We start from the raw sequence: 20,363 nt of genomic DNA, 5'->3' as shown, positions 1-20,363 counted from the left end.
GAAGTCAGCAGCCCCACATGGCCACATCCATGGGCGCCTCTCCCCTTTCATTTCCTCCACCTAGAAACACTTTTCTCTTGCTCCTGTGTCCCAGCCCACCCCCATTTTCCATCGACCTATGTGGCCTGTCCGTCTCATCTTTGTAACCCCACCTCCTCTAAATGGCCTCTAAAGGCCACAAGTCCCTGGGAATGTCCTGGGTCCTCCTCTCTTTCCTGTGTGCCCAGATCCATCTTTTCTGGGCGGCTGTTTCAGGGCCCATGACTTTGAATTCCATCTTCGTACTAACAACCCCAACTCGCGGTCACCAGCGCAGACCTCTCCCCTGGGACCCAGCTGTCCACTCCCGTCTCCATTCGGTTGTGTGAAAAACAAACAACCCTGCCACACCTGCACCTGCCCCGCCCTAGGACGTCGCACCCCCAAACCCAAGCTGTCATCCTTGACTCTCATGCATGTCACATCCATCCACCTGAAAGCCCCAGGGGCCTCCCTTCAAAATGACCAACTGACCTCCACCCCCGACGAGTTCATGCCTGGACCACCACAGGAGACCCCTCTTGCCTCACCCCCACGACATTCTCCGCACCACTTCTGAGTGAGCTTTACAAATAGAAGTGAGGGCTGGGCGTGGTGGCTCACGCCTGTAATCCCAGCATTTTGGGAGGCCAAAGCAGGAGGATTGCTTGAGGCCAGGAGTTTGAGACCAGCCTGGGCAACATGGCAAGACCCCATCTCTGCAAAAAAAATTCTTTTTTTGAGACAATGTCTCAATCTGTCACCCATGCTAGAGTGCAGTGGCACAATCACAGCTCACTGCAGTCTTGGTCTCTGGAGCCCAAGTGATCCTCCCATCTCAGCCTCCCAAGTAGCTGACCAAAGGCACACAGCACCATGCCCAGTGATTTTTTTTTTTTTTTTTTTTTTTTTTTTTAAAAAGGGGGTCCCCCTTTTTTTCCCCGGCTTTTGTAAAATTCTTGGGTAAAAGGATCCCCCCTCCCCCCCCAAAAGAGCGACCAAAAGCCCCCCACCCCACGCCCCCGGTTTTTTTTTTTTTTTTTTTTTTTTTTTTGTAGAAATGGGGTCTCCCTGTATTTCCCAGGCTGATGTGAAACTTCTGGGCTAAAGTGATCCTCCTGCCTCAGCCTCCCACAGTGCTGGGATTACAGGCACGAGCCACCGTGCCCAGCCCCCCAAAATTTTTTAAATGAAAATACGTGAGATCAAGCTGTTCTCAAAGCCCTTCACAGCCCAGGCTGAGTGCACATGCAATTCAGACATTCTCATGGCCTGTGGACCCACATGGCTTCGCCCCCGCCTGCCTCTCCAGAGCACCTCTTTCCCTGGCTCACTCTCTTCTGGCCACGATGGCCTCCGGTGTCCCTCGTTGAACACACTGGGTCTTTCCCTGCTGCTAGGCCGTGGCCTGGCTTCTCCTTCGGAATGACTCGCTCTTCCCCAGACATTCCCATGCCTGGCTCCTCTGCCCTGGAAGCTCCCCCGACCATCGCAGCTGAAATGGCCCAGTGCCCTTCCGGGCCCTGCAGACATCTTCTCCATCACAGCACCCCTTCCTACCTTTCCCAGCACCAAAAGAACCCCCATTCTCCTGTTTATTGGACGCCCTGTCTCCTTTCCTGGGACAGAAGCTCCTTGAGGGCTGTCTTAGGCACCGCAGTGCTCCCGGCTCCTCGCCCCATGCCCAGCATGTGATAGGCACTCAGGAGTTCTGAAGGATCAAGCAACAGCTCTAAGCAAATGGGGAGGACTGTGCTCAAAGACCACCTGCCCCTCCTGCCTCACCATCGCCACTTCTCTACAACCAGCTTCTCCCTGGAGCACTCCCACTCTGGGCCCTGGTCTCACTCTGTCCACCCCCATCCCACAGCACCTCCTGCTTTGGTTTTTAAGAGACACACCCTGTGTGTCCCTTGCAAACAGTGGCCTCATCGAATCCTCCCCTCCCCCTGGCAGGTGGTGCTCACTAGCTTCACTTTATAGAAGGGGACCTGGCGTCCACAGGCAGCAAGTGACTCACCCAGGATCCCAGCTAGAAAGAGGGTCCCAAACCCACGCCTGGCTCCTGGGCTGGTGGGCTTTACCCTGGACCACACCCTTCCAGTGCAACTCTGGAGCTGCTTCTTAATTTCTCATGCCAGAATCATCAGCAGCATTTATTGAGCACCTACTGTGTGCAGTGCCTGCCCTCAGGGAGCTCCCAGTTATGCTGGGGATGCCCAGACATGAGGGAAGACTTAGTCACGTAGGATAGAAAGTCAGAACTCGGAGTGAGCAGAGGGGAGGAGGAGGCCTGAGGGCTGGAGGGGCAGGAAGGACAGTGCAGTTCCCTCTGTTTGGCTGTGGCTGTGGCTGTGTCTGACCCCTCCTAGCAGGCTCCCCACAGGGCTGACTGCACCTGAGCCAGGAGGCAGGGATGCATGAAGAAAGGCATGGGTGACTCTGTCAAGGAGGGAGGGGTGGTTGGGCAACCAAGTGTGAATACCTGGGGCTCAGCTCACCCCCTTCCCTCAGCATCCAGAGTTGTCCCAGCTACGCCCTCCAAACCCAGGCAGTAAGGGCCCCGTTCCTCCAGTCTTTCTACACTTCTTTCGCCTGACCTTTCCTCCTTCCTCAAGCACTCCCAAGCAGCTGGTCCATGCCAGGCCCTGGGCTGGAGAGCGAGACTCAAACCTCTTCTTGGCCAAGCCAACCCTAGCATCCCAGACCATGCCAGGCTACACCAACCCCAGGGGACTGACCCCAAGTGGCCACCAGTGATTTGTTGGGAGAACTGGAGGGTGCTGGCTGTCCTGGGGCTGGGGCAGGACCGTCAGGAAGCTGAGCAGGGCTGGAACCAGGATCCCCGGGTGGAGCCTGGGAAGGCGTGGGAGAGAGGCCACCCCTTGTCTCCCATCCGCCCATCTTGGCTGCCCCAGCCCCATCCCAGGTGATGGTGATCCGGCAAGAGTGGGCAGGGCAGACCAGCGTCTCGCTACTGTGGCAGGAGCCTGAGCAGCCCAACGGCATCATCCTGGAGTATGAGATCAAGTACTACGAGAAGGTACCATGGGCAGGACTGAGCGGGCGGGGCTGGGCCATCAGGGCAGGGCCCACTGACCACCGTCCTGTGGCAGGACAAGGAGATGCAGAGCTACTCCACCCTCAAGGCCGTCACCACCAGAGCCACCGTCTCCGGCCTCAAGCCAGGCACGCGCTATGTGTTCCAGGTCCGAGCCCGCACCTCGGCAGGCTGTGGCCGCTTCAGCCAGGCCATGGAGGTGGAGACCGGGAAACCCCGTGAGTGCAGGGAGGGGGCGGGCATGGGCATGGAGCAGCCCAGGCACCAGGACCCTGGGGTTGGGGGGTGGCCGAGAAGAGAGCTAGTGCGGGCTGAGCTGGTGCCAATGCAGGATTTCTGCTCTGCTTGCCCTACCAAGTGGGGTTGTCGGAGTTTTTTGTTTAATTGAGACAGTTTCACTCTGCCACCCAGGCTGGAGTGCAGCGGCATGATCTCGGCTTATTGCAGCCTCCGCCTCCTGAGTAGGGCTCAAGGGATTCTTCTGCCTCAGCCTCCACAGTAGTGGGAATTACAGGTTTGAGCCAATACACCCGACTACTTTTTTTTTTTTAGATGGAGTCTTGCTCTATCGCCCAGGCTAGAGTGCAGTGGTATGATCTCGACTCACTGCAACCTCCACCTCCCAGGTTCAAGCAATTCTCCTGCCTCTGCCTCCCGAGTAGCTGGGACTACAGGTGCCCCCCCACCATGCCCAGCTAATTTTTGTATTTTTAGTAGAGACGAGATTTCACCATCTTGGCCAGGCTGGTCTCGAACGCTTGACCTTGTGATCCACCCACCTGAGCCTCCCAAAGTGCTGGGATTACAGGCATGAGCCACCGCTGCCAGCCTAATTTTTTGTATATTTAATAGAAATGGGGTTTCACCATGTTGACCAGGCTGGTCTTGAACTCCTGACCTCAGGTGATCCACCTGCCTTGGCCTCCCAAAGTGCTGGGATTACAGGCATGAGCCACTGCACCCGGCCTCTGTCGGCATTTTCGCAGATGAAAAACCGAGGCTCAGAGAAGGACAGTTGCTCACCTAAGGCGGCAGAGATGGTGACAGCACCCCACATGCAATGGCTGGTACTGAGATCAGTGTCAGGGTCTGGGACCAGCAGCATTGCTCTCACCTGGGGACTTACCAAAAATGTGAATTCCCGGTCCTCACCCCAGCCCTTCCGAAACCCTGTGGGTGGGGCCCAGCCATTTGGGTTTTAACAAGCCCTTGGTGATCCCCAGGCACTGTCACATTTGGGACCCTCTGGCTTCGAGGCTGTCCCTTTCACTCTCCTGCCCCAATCTCCAGCCTGAGTCAGGGTCTCCTGTATGTGCACCCACCGTGTGCTGGAGCTAGGACAGAGATAGCAACCACCCACCTGGCACTCACTGGGCGTCTGAGTGCCTCCGGTGCTCGTAGGCCTGGCACCCCCTCGAGATCACCCGGATGAGAATCCTGAGCCCTCCATCCTATGTACTGTGTGACCTCGAGTCAATTCCTTGAGTTCTCTGAGCCTCAGCTTTCCATCTGAAAACTGAAGATAATGCTGGGGTCTCCCTGGAAGGGATGTGGGGAGGGTTTACTGAAGCTTGAAGGTACAGCTCTCAGCACACTCCGTGTTGTCACTGTCAGGATAACAGGAAGGACAGGCGTTTATTGGGTCAGAGGACACACGAGTCTTCCCCGGTCCCATAGCCCCAAGAAGCAGCGGCACCAGCATGAGGAAGCCGGGGCATCCAGGTCCAGGAACTTGAAGAGGAAGCTTAGGAGAGGGTGGGGTGGGAGCAGAGGAGGAGCTGGCCTGCGCCCTGACTCTGGGCTGGCTCATGGCTAAGGAGGCTCCCCACTGGCCCCAGGGTCCCACCCAGGCAGGCTCAGAGGACTGCCAGACCCCTGGGCCCAAGGCCAAGGCTAAGAGCCTGGTCCCCCAACCCTGGCTTTCCCCTGCAGGGCCCCGCTATGACACCAGGACCATTGTCTGGATCTGCCTGAGTCTCATCACGGGCCTGGTGGTGCTTCTGCTCCTGCTTATCTGCAAGAAGAGGTGGGTGGTCTGGCCCAGCCACATCCAGCCCCTCCTCTCAAGCGCTGTACCTCCTGCCTGCCCCCAGCCCCACCGAGCCGGTGGTCCCCGTGTGCCTGGGGCTGGCTCACTTACAAATACATCACCTTATTTAACCTAATGACATGCCAGTGATGTAGAGATTCTGACCTCACTTTGCAGGTGAGTAAATTGGGGATCAGAGAGGCTAGGCTTCTTGCCAGAATCACACAGTTGATAGATGCCAGAGCTAGGACACGAGCCTAGGTCTGTCAAACTCAAGCCCATACTCTCAGTTGTCCTCTCCACTCCATTTTGGAGGGAGGTAGAGACAGGATAGTGTGTGGGCTTGGGGTCCCAGACAATGAGGATCATCTGATTGATGGAGAAATGGTGACCCAGGGAAGGGAAGGGGCTGGCCAAGGTCACCCAGTGTCGTTGGCCACAGAAGCCTCATCTCCCGATGCCCCACCAACAGTGGTTTCATATAACATTGGGCTGACAGCATCGTAGACTTTGCCAAGAGGGTCAGGTGGACTCGAGAGCATTTTGAGGATCGCACAGTGCTTGTGACCGTCACGGCGGTCACAGTTTAGCTGGGTTGAGAGCCTGAGGTCAGGGACTTTCCCCTGCAGACTTTGTAAGGAGCAGGAGCTGACCTGTCAGGGGAAGGGGCATGAAGAGAGAAGCCATGACTCATCCCCTGGTTGGGGTCAGGTCCTGGGCTAGGGATGGCCTGGCCTCAGGCAGGGGGGTGCCCTCCTCTGCAGGCACTGTGGCTACAGCAAGGCCTTCCAGGACTCGGACGAGGAGAAGATGCACTATCAGAATGGACAGGGTGAGTGCAGGGGCCCAGAGGTCTGGGGCAGAGGGAAGGCCACAGGGGGACCCAGTGCTGGACTAGGGGTGGCACAGATGGGAAGGAGGAAGGTGCCCAGTGAAAAGACCAGAGCCTGAGAGACAGACTCCAGGATGTCACAGAGACCTGGTGTCCCAGAGGGCAGCGCCATTCATGCCTCTTGGACTCTCAGACTACATTCAGGATGCTAGAGATCCTCTCCCCAGGGAAGGGCACACATTTGTATATGATTTCGGAGTGGGAGTTCATATACTCTTCGACAAGAACCCCTACTACGGAGAGATTTTCAGGATCCTGTAGAGATCCCAGACAACGAGGCGAATCTGGGAATGCCTCCCTCCATGCCCCACTCCTGTGCCCATGGCAGACATTAGCATCAAGCATGGTGCCAGTTCCCACCAGGCCTGGGTGCAGACTCAGACTCCTCCTTAACTACTTTTTATATTTATTTATTTATTTATTTATTTATTTATTTATTTATTCTGAGATGGAGTCTCACTCTGTCACCCAGGCTGGAGTGCAGTGGCTCAATCTCAGCTCACTGCAACCTCTGCCTCCAGAGTTCAAGCGATTCTTCTGCCTCAGCCTCCCAAGTAGCTGGGACTACAAGCGTGCACCAACACTCACTGCTAATTTTTGTATTTTTAGTAGAGACGAGGTTTCACCATGTTGGCCAGGCTGGTCTTGAACTCCTGACCTCAAGTGATCCACCCCCCTCAGCCTCCCAAAGTGCTGGGATTACAGGTGTGAACCAATGCGCCTGGCCAGAAACTATTTTCAATGAATCAAAGTTGACCCTTGTGGCAAAAACTTATTTTTGCTACATCCCTACTCCAGAACAATTGAGAAAGATCTCAAGGACTGTAAAAGTGACCCCAGAAAATGACAGACATGCCCAGAACTCTCTGGGGACTCCACAACCCCATAGAAATCCCAGANCTTTTTATATTTATTTATTTATTTATTTATTTATTTATTTATTTATTTATTCTGAGATGGAGTCTCACTCTGTCACCCAGGCTGGAGTGCAGTGGCTCAATCTCAGCTCACTGCAACCTCTGCCTCCAGAGTTCAAGCGATTCTTCTGCCTCAGCCTCCCAAGTAGCTGGGACTACAAGCGTGCACCAACACTCACTGCTAATTTTGTATTTTAGTAGAGACGAGGTTTCACCATGTTGGCCAGGCTGGTCTTGAACTCCTGACCTCAAGTGATCCACCCCCCTCAGCCTCCCAAAGTGCTGGGATTACAGGTGTGAACCAATGCGCCTGGCCAGAAACTATTTTCAATGAATCAAAGTTGACCCTTGTGGCAAAACTTATTTTGCTACATCCCTACTCCAGAACAATTGAGAAAGATCTCAAGGACTGTAAAAGTGACCCCAGAAAATGACAGACATGCCCAGAACTCTCTGGGGACTCCACAACCCCATAGAAATCCCAGAGCGACTCCAGATACCCCGCTTTCACGTGGGAAGTACTTATGGGGTGCGTGTTGTTTGCTAGCACATTCAGAGATTCCCAGAGACACCCCTTACTCCACCCAGACCCATCCCAGGCCCAGGGACTGCTGGGAGAGAGAAATCCCCCCTGGGCCCCACTGAAGGGCCTCCTCCCGCCCCTCAGCACCCCCACCTGTCTTCCTACCCCTGCACCACCCCCCGGGAAAGCTCCCAGAGCCCCAGTTCTATGCGGAACCCCACACCTATGAGGAGCCGGGCCGGGCGGGCCGCAGTTTCACCCGGGAGATCGAGGCCTCTAGGATCTACATCGAGAAAATCATTGGCTCTGGTGAGTCTCAGGGGTTGTGAGGGCGGGGACTGCATGGGGCAAGGTGGGGGCACCCAGGGCAGAGGAAGCGTGTGACCCAAGGGTCTGGCAGGCCCAGGGGGCACAAGGGCCTGGGAGCCTGGGGAGTCTGAGGGTCCCACTGCTCCCCCTCCCCACCTGCCCCTCTCGGGGGCCTGCAGGAGAGTCCGGGGAAGTCTGCTATGGGAGGCTGCGGGTGCCAGGGCAGCAGGATGTGCCTGTGGCCATCAAGGCCCTCAAAGCCGGCTACACGGAGAGACAGCGGCGGGACTTCCTGAGTGAGGCATCCATCATGGGGCAATTTGACCACCCCAACGTTATCCGCCTTGAGGGTGTCGTCACCCGCGGTAGGTGCCAGGCGAGGACAGCCTCCCCCTGCAGTGCCCCTCCTGCCTGGAGAGGCCTCTGGGTCCATCCCCTCATCCATCCTGCTCTGCCCCACCTGACCCTGTCCTCTTGGTTCAGATCCCCAAATGACTCGGGGTGTTCAGAGCCTGGGACCCCAGTGGAAACCCAAAGCACCCTGGGGCTTCCAGTGCTGGCACAGGTCCTGGGATGGCAGTATGCTCCTGGGGTCTCTGATCAGCAGCCCTGAGCCCCAACCAAGAGCCACCCTCTCCCCACTGCCCGCCCCAGGCCGCCTGGCAATGATCGTGACGGAGTACATGGAGAACGGCTCCCTGGACGCCTTCCTGAGGGTGCGTGTCCCACCCCTGCCTCTTGCATGGGCTTGGGGAGGGAGGTCCAGTCTGGGTTTTGGGAGATAGTGCAAAGCCCTCTAAGCCTCCTCCCTGGCTTGGACACCACAGGCTGGGGAGTGGGAGGCAGGTATAGGGAGGAGGTCTTCGCAGTCAGCCAGTCAAACTGCCTTTCGGCCCCCATTGCATGAAAGTCCCTCTGCTCCACGGGGTCCTGCTGCCCCGCACACAGGCCGAGGGAGGTGCCCCTGTGGGAATCCAGGCCCCACCCAGCTGGGGGACATGCTGGCTGTCGTGGGGACGGCGGGATTCCCAGCTGCTGCCCTGCAGTTTCTTTGATGGGTGCTCTTAGGCACAGAGCTTAACCTCTCTGGGCCTCCATCTCTCGTTCCACAAAATGGGTAAGCCATCATTGCTGCCCCACCTACCTCGCAGGGTTGCTGTGAGGGCAAATGAGACCAGGAGAATAACCCTTAACTGCAAGGTGCTTCAGAAGCATGGAGCACTTGGTAAATTGCAAAGCGCCATCTAGAGCATCCTACAGATGGGAGGGGTTCCTGTTCACGGACCAGGCACCTCACTGGGCCTTCCTGAAGCCCAAGCCGTGTCCCCCTGCAGACCCACGACGGGCAGTTCACCATCATGCAGCTGGTGGGCATGCTCAGAGGAGTGGGTGCTGGCATGCGCTACCTCTCAGACCTGGGCTACGTCCACCGAGACCTGGCCGCCCGCAACGTCTTGGTTGACAGCAACCTGGTCTGCAAGGTGTCTGACTTTGGACTCTCACGGGTGCTGGAGGACGACCCGGATGCTGCCTACACCACCACGGTGCGTCACCCACACTCCTTCCGGCTAGACTGGGGAGTGGGGAGGTGGCGCCGGTGGCACCCAGGGCCCGACAATTCTTCTGCAAGTAGTTGAATGAAGTTGGCAGTTTCGGGGTGGCCCTCAACCTGGGGCACATCCTGTTTCTCCTTTTTACACCAGTGCCTTCCTCTGGGAAATGGGAACAGCCTTGCCTGCCTTTCTTCTGTCATCACATGGCCAGGGGAGACCCCAGGGCTGGTTCCCACGGTCACTCACTCACCAGGAGACTTCAGGAGGGTTGGAATCTCCCCGAATTGTACCCAGACTCCACATCTGTCTCTAAAGTTTGCCGAAAACCCAGCTGTTTTCAAACGTGTTCCATGGGGATTTGGACCTCTCTAGAAGTGCCTTAGGGGCGGCCTTAAAGGCAGCAGCTGAGTGCACAGGGGTCAGTTTCCACCCCGCCCCAACAGGAGCCCTCCCTTAGCCTCTGTCCCATAGCCTCTGAGTAAGGTTTCACAAGGAGAAAGGATCCTGTGACAACAAAAGAAAGAAGGAAGGAAAGGAAGGAGGGAGTGGAGAAAGGGAGGGAGCGAAGAAGGAGGGAGTGAAGGGAGAGAAGGAGGGAGGGAGTAAAGGAGGAAAGAAGGGAGGGAGAAGGAGGAAGGCAGAAGGGAAGGAGGAAGAAAGGAGGGAGGGAAGGAGGGAAAGAAAGGAGAGAGGGAGGAAGGAGGAGGCAAAGGAGGGAAGGAAGGAAGGTGGAAAGGAAGAAAGGAGGAAAGGAAGGGAAGGGGAGGGGAGTGTGGGGGGGGAGGGGAAAGGGGAGCGAAAGGAAGGGAGGGAGGGAATGACGAAGGGAATGGGGAAGGAAGGAGGGGAGGGACAGAGGGAGGGAGAAAGGAAGGAAATGAAGGAAGGAGAGAAGGAGGGACGGAGGGAAGGAAGGAGGGAAGGGAAAGAAGGAGGGGGAGTGGGGGAGGAAGGAAGGAAGTGGGGGAGACAGGGAGGAAGGAAGGAAGGAGAGAAGGAGGAAGGAATGAGGGAAGGAGAGAAGGAAGCAAGGAGGGAAGGAGAGAAGGAGGGGGAAGAGAAGGAGGGAGGCAGGAAGGAAGGAAAGAAGGAGGGAAGGGAGGGAGGAAGGCAGGAGGGAAAGAAGAAAGGAGGGAAGGAAGGACAGAAGGAGGGAGGAAGGAAGGAGGGAAGGAAGGGAGGAGGAAAAGAAGGAAAGGAGGAGGAAAGGAAGGGAGGAGGAAAAGAAGGGAGGAAGGAGGAAGGGAGGAAGGAAGGAAGGAGAAAGGAGAAGGAAGTGGGGGAAGAGAAGGAAGAGGAAGAGTTGGAAAACGACTAGGCTGTGGCCCCTGAGCCCCCTTGGCTTGTGACTGGTACTGGCTGAGCACCTGCTCGTGCCAGGCGTCTCACTCCTTCCTTCCTTCGTCTTCACAGTGGCTCTTGAGGGGCCTCCCTCAGGACAGGTGCTCTGGGAAGGTGGGGGCTGTGTTGTCCCTCTGGACTGGGAAACAGGACCCCAGTGTTTAGCTCTCTGACTCAGAGGGCTCGGAGGACACCCTGCCAGGCCTGGGCAGCCCCTCGACTCTTGTGTGTCCATCGCAGGGCGGGAAGATCCCCATCCGCTGGACAGCCCCAGAGGCCATTGCCTTCCGCACCTTCTCCTCAGCCAGCGACGTGTGGAGCTTCGGTGTGGTCATGTGGGAGGTGCTGGCCTATGGGGAGCGGCCCTACTGGAACATGACCAACCGGGATGTGAGTACCCGGCCCTGGCAGGGCTGCAGGCGGTGAAGACTTGGGGTGCCAGGAGGGACAGCTGAGCCCAGCGCTGATCCCCCACAGGTCATCAGCTCCGTGGAGGAGGGGTACCGCCTGCCCGCACCCATGGGCTGCCCCCGCGCCCTGCACCAGCTCATGCTCGACTGCTGGCACAAGGACCGGGCGCAGCGGCCTCGCTTCTCCCAGATTGTCAGTGTCCTCGACGCGCTGATCCGCAGCCCCGAGAGTCTCAGGGCCACCGCCACTGTCAGCAGGTGCCTCGTGCCCACCCCAGCTCCCCGAGGCCCAGCTGCCTCCCAGTATTACCCCAGATCTGTCCCTGACACCTGGACCAGGCCCAGCCTGGGCCCCCGGCCCCTGCCCTTCCTGACCCCTTCCTCAGCCTGCCTCTTCTGGGGGGTCCAACCTCCCGAACCCCCTGGCCACTCACCAAAGGCCCCTGTGCCTCAGGTGCCCACCCCCTGCCTTCGCCCGGAGCTGCTTTGACCTCCGAGGGGCAGCGGTGGCGGCGGGGGCCTCACCGTGGGGGACTGGCTGGACTCCATCCGCATGGGCCGGTACCGAGACCACTTCGCTGCGGGCGGCTACTCCTCTCTGGGCATGGTGCTACGCATGAACGCCCAGTGAGTGATGGGTGGAGCTGGGGGCCCATGCGTGTGGGGGCGGGGGCGAGGGCCCAGAGGCAGGGCCGCCGGGGAGGCTACAGGTCCAGATCCATGGCCCTGGCTGCGTGCGTGGCTCCCAGCCTCCCAGGCCCAGCTGGCCAGCAGCACCCTTCCTTCACAGAGACGTGCGTGCCCTGGGCATCACCCTCATGGGTCACCAGAAGAAGATCCTGGGCAGCATTCAGACCATGCGGGCCCAGCTGACCAGCACCCAGGGGCCCTGCCGGCACCTCTGATGCACAGCCGACAGGGCCCAGGTGGCCACCAAGCCCTCCCCAGGTCATGCCAGCAGCAGAGGACGTGCGGGGCTGGCAACAGGCAGGGCAGCCCCAGGCCTCTGCCCTCCTCTCGGGTGCTAGGGGAGCTGAAGGATCCGCCACAGGACCTGGAGTTATCAGGGGTCAGGTGCCTGGGAAGGGGCCTTTGGTGACCACCCTGGCCAGGACACCCGTCCCCAGGGCNTCCTCTCGGGTGCTAGGGGAGCTGAAGGATCCGCCACAGGACCTGGAGTTATCAGGGGTCAGGTGCCTGGGAAGGGGCCTTTGGTGACCACCCTGGCCAGGACACCCGTCCCCCAGGGCGGGCGCCTTCTCTTTTCCGGAGCCTGGGGCCTCCACGCCACAGAGTCCAACAGGGACGTCACTCGCCTGCCTCTGTGTGCGTGTGTGTGTGTGTGGTGGGGGGTGTTCTCACAAGGTCAGGGGATCCCGTGTGAACAATGTGTGATCATGTGTGTCCACCCCTTCGGGTCTCAGCATGGACGTATGCATGTTATGAGCGTGTGCGTATCTGTTAAGCCTGGAGGCACATGTGGGTGATGGTGGATGATGTGTCATGAATGAGGAGATGTGTGAGCAGGGAACTCAGTGTGTGACACCGCCAGGTCCAATACCCACGGGGATGGGGGAGAAGCACACCCCCCACGCCTGGAGGCTGGAGCCAGGGGCTACTTCTGAACTGCACCAGCACCAGGCCCACACTCATCTCTGCCTGGGTGAGCCCACCCTGGCTGTATCTCAGGTCTGGGTCCTCCCTCTGGCCGAGGAGGCCACCTGCAGCCTCCACCCAACTCCCACCGCTGCTTCAACAGGAAAACAGGGTTCCCGGCCAGTCCCGCTGGCCATCTTCATGGAGGCATCATGGCAGAGCACATAAGACACCCTCAGCTGGGCTTGGCTGCCTGGCCAGGGCCAGGGGCTCAGCAGCCCCCTCTAGCCTCTAATGCCTTCCCTCCACCGCCCCTCACTCAAAGTCCCTTTGCCAACCTTTCACTGCCCAGCCCTGACACCTCCCCATTGTCCCCGAGGCCTAGGATCAGGGACCAGAGGATCCTAGCTTCTCAGCCCCCAACCCAGCCCTTCCTGTAGCATATGGGGAGACCGAGGCCTGGAGAGAGGGGTGATGCCCCATCCCAGGTCGCACCACAACCAAGTGGCGGAGTCAGGGCTCCTGCCTCCTGCCAAGGCTCTTGTCCCCATACACCATCCCACATGGGCGCTGGGGGTGGAGGTGCCCTGGAAGCCCCGCCCCCTCACACTGACCTCCCCCTTACGGCCCACCAGGGTATGTAAATATCTCTTTTCTACCATGTCAGAATATTTTTTCCTCACTCCTGACAATGCAAAAATGGTCTTCAAAGCACATAAAAAGCACCCAGGGTGATAAAGCCCCATCCCAGAGGCCATTGGCAGGCAGGGTAGCAGGAACCCCACCGTGTGCCCCCTGCCAGCCCCAGAGGGAGGGGCGAGCCCAGTTCCCCAGCCCTGCCCCCCCTCCCCATAGCCAACACAGCTATCCCGCGGGGACACCAGCACTGAGCCCCCTCTCCCTCCTGCAATAATTCGGGGAGTCTCAGCCCCATCCAGGTGCCGCGGCCAGCTCTCTACACCTCTATATATTATATTACTATATAGCCGAGCTGTTCTTCCTTCCTATGGAAGTCGGAAACATGGTCAGAACACGATCTGGGGCGGGGGGAATCCTGTCTTCTTCCCCACCCCCACCCCACTCTTACCCGGTTTCTGGGCTCTGGATCCTCACAGTCATGGAGGCAGAGTGGGCCTGGCACTTGCAAAATTGTGGCCCCTGACTCTAGCGTGGGGTCCCTCTCAGGGTCCTAGGGATCTGCCTCTATGTGGTCTCCATCCTGACTCTTGAAATTACCCACAATGAGAATAAATTCTGCCTCATCTTTGCCTGTGTCCCCCATTTTTCCCCCATCTCTACAAGCTTGACATCTCCTGTTGGGGAAGGGTCAGCCTCATACTGAGCACCTACTGTTTGCATCCCATTCATTTTTCTCCCCTCTGGTTTTCTCATCTGTCCGGGGAGGTAGGATTCGTGCATGCATTGTACCTACGGGGAAGCTAAGTCCTGGTTCAGCCAACCTGCCTAAAGCCAAAGGACAGACCGGGGGATGAATCAGAACCTAGATTTGTCACACCCCAAATCCCAGGCTCAGCTAGGAAGCACCCCCAGCCCCAAATTCTCTCTTCCAAGAGGTGCACATGGTGCTTAACCCTAGAGTCCAGTCCCTTCCAGCTGGGTATTGCCCTTGAGTTCTCTTGGGGGAGAAAGATGCCCACATGGAAGAGGAGGGAAAGGACATTTCCTGGAAACAACTTCCTCAGGACCTCAGGACCAAGGGGGACCACTGGGAGACCTGTGTGCTGGGAGGCAGAATAGGGGAGACAGGGTACAAGCATATTCCATAGTTACATCAGGGAGCTGAGGACTCCCTCTGCTCATGGGGAAAGGGAGCAGCAGCAGGGGTTCTGGTCAGGAGACAGAGATAGAGGCAGAGCAGAGGCCAACAGCATCCATTTGTGCCAGTGGCTCAGACATTTGGGGAAGGTGCTCCAGGGTCTTAGAGGTGAGGGAGTGGATGATCTCCAGCTGAGAGAAGGGCTTCACTCCTGAACCTCCCTCAAACTGGGGAAGTGGGAACAGGCAGAAAACACCTACACTGCATTTCCTACATTGTCTCGCTCAGAATCACAATAGCACTATGGGATTGAGAATATCGTCCCCCACTCACACATAGCCAAAAGCTTACTTGGAGAGGCCAATGTCTCACATGGCAGAGCCACTACACAGAGCTAAATCTGTCTGATTTCAAGCCAGTTATACTTCCTTGAGACTCCAAACTGAGCACCAGGCCCTTTCATCAGAAAACCAGTGGTTTCCTATGAGGAAGAATCTGTTGCTACAGACTTACCTTCCCTTAAGGGGAAGAGATCCTAACATCCTATTGGGCGATAGGATCCAATCATCAGATCCTAATCAACATCTGCTCTGTGCTGGGTGCCACTGGGGGTACAAGACTATGAGACACAGCCCTTCTTCTCAAAAGCTCAGAGACTAGGTGGAGGTGCAGACTGCACAAAAGAGGTTCCCTCAATCAGATCCAATGTGCTAAGTGTCCAAAAAATGGAGCACACAGAAGGATTCCAGAGTGTTAGAGAGAGCCTTGACAGGCAGGTCTGTCATTGGAGGACTTAACTGGAGGAGGAAGCATTTCAGTTGAGCACTGAAGAATGAGAAGGGTTTGGAGGTGGATTTCCAAGGCAGTCCTTTGTGCAAGGCATGGAACGCAGAGGAGAGGAAAAACAAACCATGTTCATGGATGGGGAGCCTCACCGCCACAACACTGGCTATGCCCTTCCAATTTAATCTATGCATTTTTATTTCCAATAAAAATTGGGGTTTTCTTGGTAACTTGACGGAGTCCTCCCCAAATGTACATGGAATAATAAAGAACACAGAATAGCCAAGACAATTTTGAAAAAGAAAGAGGAAGAGGAAGGGAAACTCCCCCTATCAGGTATCAATAGGCACTATGGAGCTCTAACAATTAAAATAGATTTGGTCCCAGGAACAGATCAACAAATAATAGAACAGAGAATAATGCCTGGGGCAGATCAAAATATATAGGAGAGTGTGAAACATGACAAAGGGTAAAATGGTCTTGTTAACAGATGATGTTGAACAATTGAATACCCCTATTGGAAAACATAAAATTGGATCCCTGCTCACACCACTCACAAAATAAGTTCCAGGTTGGTTAAAGTCCTAAATGTGAAGAGCACACTATAAAACTTTTTACAAGAAAACAGAGGAAAGTAACTTTATGATCTTAGAGTAGAAACTAAACAAAACACAAAAAGCATAAATGATTTTAAAATGATAAATCTTATTACAATTATTTCTGTGTGACAAAAGATGAATAGATTTCTTAAAGCCACTGGCTGGGAGAAGGTATTAGCAATCCATACGAGCAAGAGACAATTAGTTTCCAAAACAATGTTTTTTATAACTCCAAAGAATCAATCTACCAAAACATTCCAGAGCAATAGGAAAATGGGCAAAAAAAAAAAAAAAAAAAAAAAAAAGTGAATACCAGAGGAAGAAATGTGAAAGGCCAAACAAGATATAAAAGAATCTCAACATCACTGGTAAACACGGAAATGCAAGTTGAAACAATAATGAGATAGCTCATTACACCAATCCGATTGGCAAAATTAGTGTTTGACGTGAGTATTGATGAAGATACGGGGGGAAATAGCAATGTTTATAAACTGCTGGTGGGAATTTAAATTTTCACAGCTACTTTGGAGAGCAATTTGAAAATGCTTGATAAACTTTAAGACAAGCAAATCTATGATCTAGCCAACTCCGCCACTAATGTGTGCCTCTTGAGTTTCCTAATCGGGGCCTGAGTCAGGGATTCTTGTGCAGTGATTTATTGAAGCAGAGCTCTTAGGTGAAAGGGAGATGGGATGGCAGATAGGGTGGAAGCGCTAGGCAGTGATATGTTCTCGGTTGGAGATTAGCTTCAATCTGATCCCATGGGAGCTCTGGGGCAGGAGTGACAATGCAGAGTCGGTCTACCTCGAGGCAAGGGAGCCAAAATTTTTTACCCCCATGTCACTCAGTCATCAGCTATGGCCATCCCATAGGAAGGATGGAGAAGTGGTGTAACTGTGGGCAAGGGAGTTCCCAAGAAGGGAGTAGCTCTGAGCCCTTAGTGTCAACACTCACAGCTGGAGGGTGGGAACACCTACAGGTAAAAGGCATCTGAGTGGGACACCAGCAATGTTTTTCACCGTGTCCCAGAGAAGCATACTCATATGCAGAAGCATACATGTCCACGGATATTTATTGCACCTTAGTATGTAATAGAAAGACAAAGAGGAGCCTAACTGCCTCCCAGCAGGAAAACAAAAAATAAACTGCTTTATAAGTGCAATAAGATAATCAACCACCATTCAAATGAACAAAGTAGATCAACATCCATCAATAGGGGTAAGTCTCCAAACATAACATGGAACGAAAAAAATAACAAAGGAACCTCCACAGGTTTACACCATTTATGTAAACTTTAAAAAAAAATATGTAAGAATTGAATACACAGGTTTTGAATGCGTAACTAGGTAATGACAACATAAAATATGCACGAGGCAGATAAACACCAGGTCAGCACAACTGTATCTGTCTTTCATTGACATCTCTTTTGTAAAAATAGGGGACTCTGAAGCAAATATGGCAAAATGTGAATATCCATTTAATCTCGATGTGTGTCTGTTACATTATTTCTCGATTTTCTCATATGTTGAAATGGCCTATAATTGTAAATAAGAGTGTTTAAAAAACACAAAGGGGACGGGGCTATATGAGAAGTCTCTGTACTTCCCGGTCAATTTTGCTGTGAACCTAAAACTGCTCTAAAAAATAAAGTTTCTTATTTTTAAACACCCACAAGGGAGGGAGGGGTTCTGCAGGCTGCCTTCAGGAAACGGGTCCTCAGAAATGGGGTGGGGAAGTGGGGGGATGTGGGGGTTGGGAAGTTGGGAAGAACTGACCTCTTCTGGGCTGAGGGGAGGGTTGACGCTGTCCAGGGTCCTGGACCCCGGTGGCGGGGGCTGGTTGCGCTGCGACAGACCAGCAGATGTGGTCAGTTCTCTCCCCAAAATGTAGTACACGGAGCCTAATCATGTCCACCTGCCCCTGGTTCTGCTGCCGCCTCCTCTTCCCTCAGCGACTGCGGAAGCCTCATCAGTAGCCTCCCCACTTCCTCTCTGACCCCCATAATCCATTCTCCGCAAGCAGCCAAAGGGATCTTTTAAAAACATAAACCAGATCTTGCTACATTCTGGATTAGAATCCTGCAAAAGCTTCCTATCAAGTTTACAATAACGTCGAAAATCCTCCCCCGACCTCCAACCTCCCCGCCCCCCGCCCCCGTCATCTGCTGCCGCCGGCCTCTCCAATCTCTCTCCAACTATCCTCCCCTCTCTATGCCCTTCTTTTCTTTCATTTATTTAGTTAAAGACAAGGTCTTGCTCTGTCACCCAGGGTGGCATGATCTCGACTCCCTGCAGTCTGGATGGACCTCCCGAGCTCCATCAGTCTTTCCTCCTCAGCCTCTCAAGTAGCTAGGACCACAGGCGCATGCCACCACACCTGGCTAATTTTTTTTTTTTTTTTTTTTTTTTTTTTTTTTTTTTTTTTTTTTTTTGTAGAGACGGGGTTTGCTATGTTGCCCAGGCTGTCCTCTTACTCCTGAGCTCAAGCGATCAGCCCACTCAGCCTCCCAAAGTGCTGGGATTACAAGCATGAGCCACAGTGCCTGGCCCCAGCATAGTGTTTTTTAAATCTGTACCCACCCATATCTCTGGCTTTGCCTCCTGTCCTTACTCTCCAGCAAGCCCACAGGAAACCTCCAGCCAGGGGAAACACCTGCAAGCCCGTGAATAGTCTCACCCCTCTCCCACAGCTGTGGCATGTATGTTTTCTACCAGAGGTATGTCCTTCCTCTCCCTTCTGCCCCTGGCCAATTTCAACTCACACTGAAGGTCTCAACCTCTGGCTCCCTTCTCCTAATTCGAGGTTAGATGCCTCCCTTCTCTGAGATCCCACAGATTCCAGGGCTGCTCCCCATTGAAGCACTTATGTTCCACTGTCATCGATCTCTCACTTTCATCGTGAATGGATGAAGGCCAGAACTGTCTCCACTTAGTCAGAGAACCCCAGTGCCTAGTCCAGGGGAAGGGGGGACACGGTAATAATTCAGTGAATGATAAATGTACAGGCAAATCGCTCTTACTGGGGCCCTGGGGATCTGCCCTAAAGCAAGGCCAGTTTTCTCATCCTTCCCTTTCATGTGACCTTCAGGAAGTCACTTCTCTGAGCCCTATTTCATCCTCTGTAACATGGGGCCACCACTTCCATCTACTCCACAGGATTGCCATAAGGATTGAAGGGTAATGTGAGGATAGCACGCAGGGGACAGTGTTTGTCACTATTGCTGGAGGGGATGCTTGGGTGTCTCTATGAAGGGACCGAAAGCAAAGCTGTTGGCAAGCATGGATGAGTCTTTGGGAATAGGAGGGGAAGCAGCCCAAGTAGTCGAGTCCCGGCCCCACTGTTGCTCCTCTGTCACTCACTCCACTTGGGGCTGGTGGCCTGGACCCAGGGCTGGCTGCCCCTTTCACTCCATCCCCAAGGCCCAAGAATCTCTGCAGGACCCTCCAGCTCCCCTACTCTGGGCGGGGAAGGGTCAACTGCTGGATGGAATTTGCAGTCCTCAGAGGGTTTGCATTTCCATGTCTCCCGTATTGGGGATGGTGGAAGGTGATGAATAAAAGATGGGGATGGGGGGAGCTCCTGTGGCTTTAAGAGAAATGTGATGAGCATTCAGAGTGGGGAGATTAGCGTGAAACTTCTCCCTGAATACCAAGAACGCAGGTTTCAGCATCCAGTGCAAAATCAACCAAAATCAACCAGAAAGCCACCTTTCTGCTGTGAAGTGGCAGAACCCAAGGAAGGAGAAGGCACCCCTGGGCCTTTGGTGGGGAGTAGGAGGGGCCAGGAGGTCACAGACTCAGGTGAAGGAAGCCCAAAGCATCAGGAGAGAAGTTCATGGATGCACGGCCAAGGTGACCCATGGATGGGGCCAGGGTGGAGAGCAGAGGGGCATCCAGGTGCAGCCCCTTCCTTCCCAGGGTGGACGCCCTCTTCAGATGCTAAAATAATCCCCACACACACTCACATGAGAGGGGCTGTGGTGGCAAGGCTGTCTGCATGGCCTCTGACAGGAGCCTCAGTGGGTGGCTGACTGTCATGATTGTCACTAATGATGGGGAGTCACTATTCACCGAGATTTTATCCTGTGCTATACAGAGCACCAAGTGCTTTCCGTGCACTGTGCTTTTCAGTCCTCACAGCAACTTTAGGAGGGTATTGCTCTTACCATCCCTTTCTCACCAATAAGAAAACCAAGGCACACAGAGGTTATGTAACTTGCTCCATGTCACACAGCAGGTGAGTGAAAATCAGGATCCAAACACAGGTCAGGCTGACTCCCTCGGGGAGGGGCAGTGCTGGTGTGTGCTGGGGCTGGGAGGAGGGTTGAGGATGTGGGCCCTGTACAAAGTTCGGGAGTCACCCAGCCAGCCAGCATGTCATACCTGAATCTGTCTTCCAGTTTCTCCTGGGGAGAGCATCCCAGGCCCACTGGTCAGGGATAATGAATGATGGGTAGAAGGATGCGTGCTTGCTTTCTCTCTCTCTTTCTTTCTTTCTTTCTTTCTTTCTTTCTTTCTTTCTTTCTTTCTTTCTTTCTTTCTTTTTTTCTTTCTTT

The 20,363-nt window shown here is 54.8% G+C and overlaps 1 protein-coding gene across 1 annotated transcript in view; it reads left to right on the top strand.

The window, feature by feature from the left end:
• Positions 1 to 12,136, top strand: part of EPHA8 (EPH receptor A8) — a 37,628-nt gene extending 25,492 nt beyond the window's left edge. The window contains 13 exon segments of the mRNA XM_017886457.1: positions 2,937 to 3,061; positions 3,135 to 3,297; positions 5,012 to 5,105; positions 5,873 to 5,940; positions 7,585 to 7,749; positions 7,929 to 8,114; positions 8,404 to 8,465; positions 9,084 to 9,293; positions 10,884 to 11,033; positions 11,121 to 11,311; positions 11,508 to 11,548; positions 11,551 to 11,680; positions 11,844 to 12,136. Coding sequence (XP_017741946.1) covers positions 2,937 to 3,061; positions 3,135 to 3,297; positions 5,012 to 5,105; positions 5,873 to 5,940; positions 7,585 to 7,749; positions 7,929 to 8,114; positions 8,404 to 8,465; positions 9,084 to 9,293; positions 10,884 to 11,033; positions 11,121 to 11,311; positions 11,508 to 11,548; positions 11,551 to 11,680; positions 11,844 to 11,958 — 1,700 coding nt within the window. The 3' untranslated portion in view covers positions 11,959 to 12,136.
• Positions 12,137 to 20,363: the final 8,227 nt, after the last annotated feature.

The sequence above is a fragment of the Rhinopithecus bieti genome, unplaced genomic scaffold (genome assembly GCF_001698545.2).
Source record: "Rhinopithecus bieti isolate Rb0 unplaced genomic scaffold, ASM169854v2 scaffold_14826, whole genome shotgun sequence".
Classification (NCBI taxonomy): Eukaryota; Metazoa; Chordata; class Mammalia; order Primates; family Cercopithecidae; genus Rhinopithecus; species Rhinopithecus bieti.
Note: the sequence above shows the minus strand (reverse complement) of the source record. Positions and strands in the feature narration are given on the sequence as shown.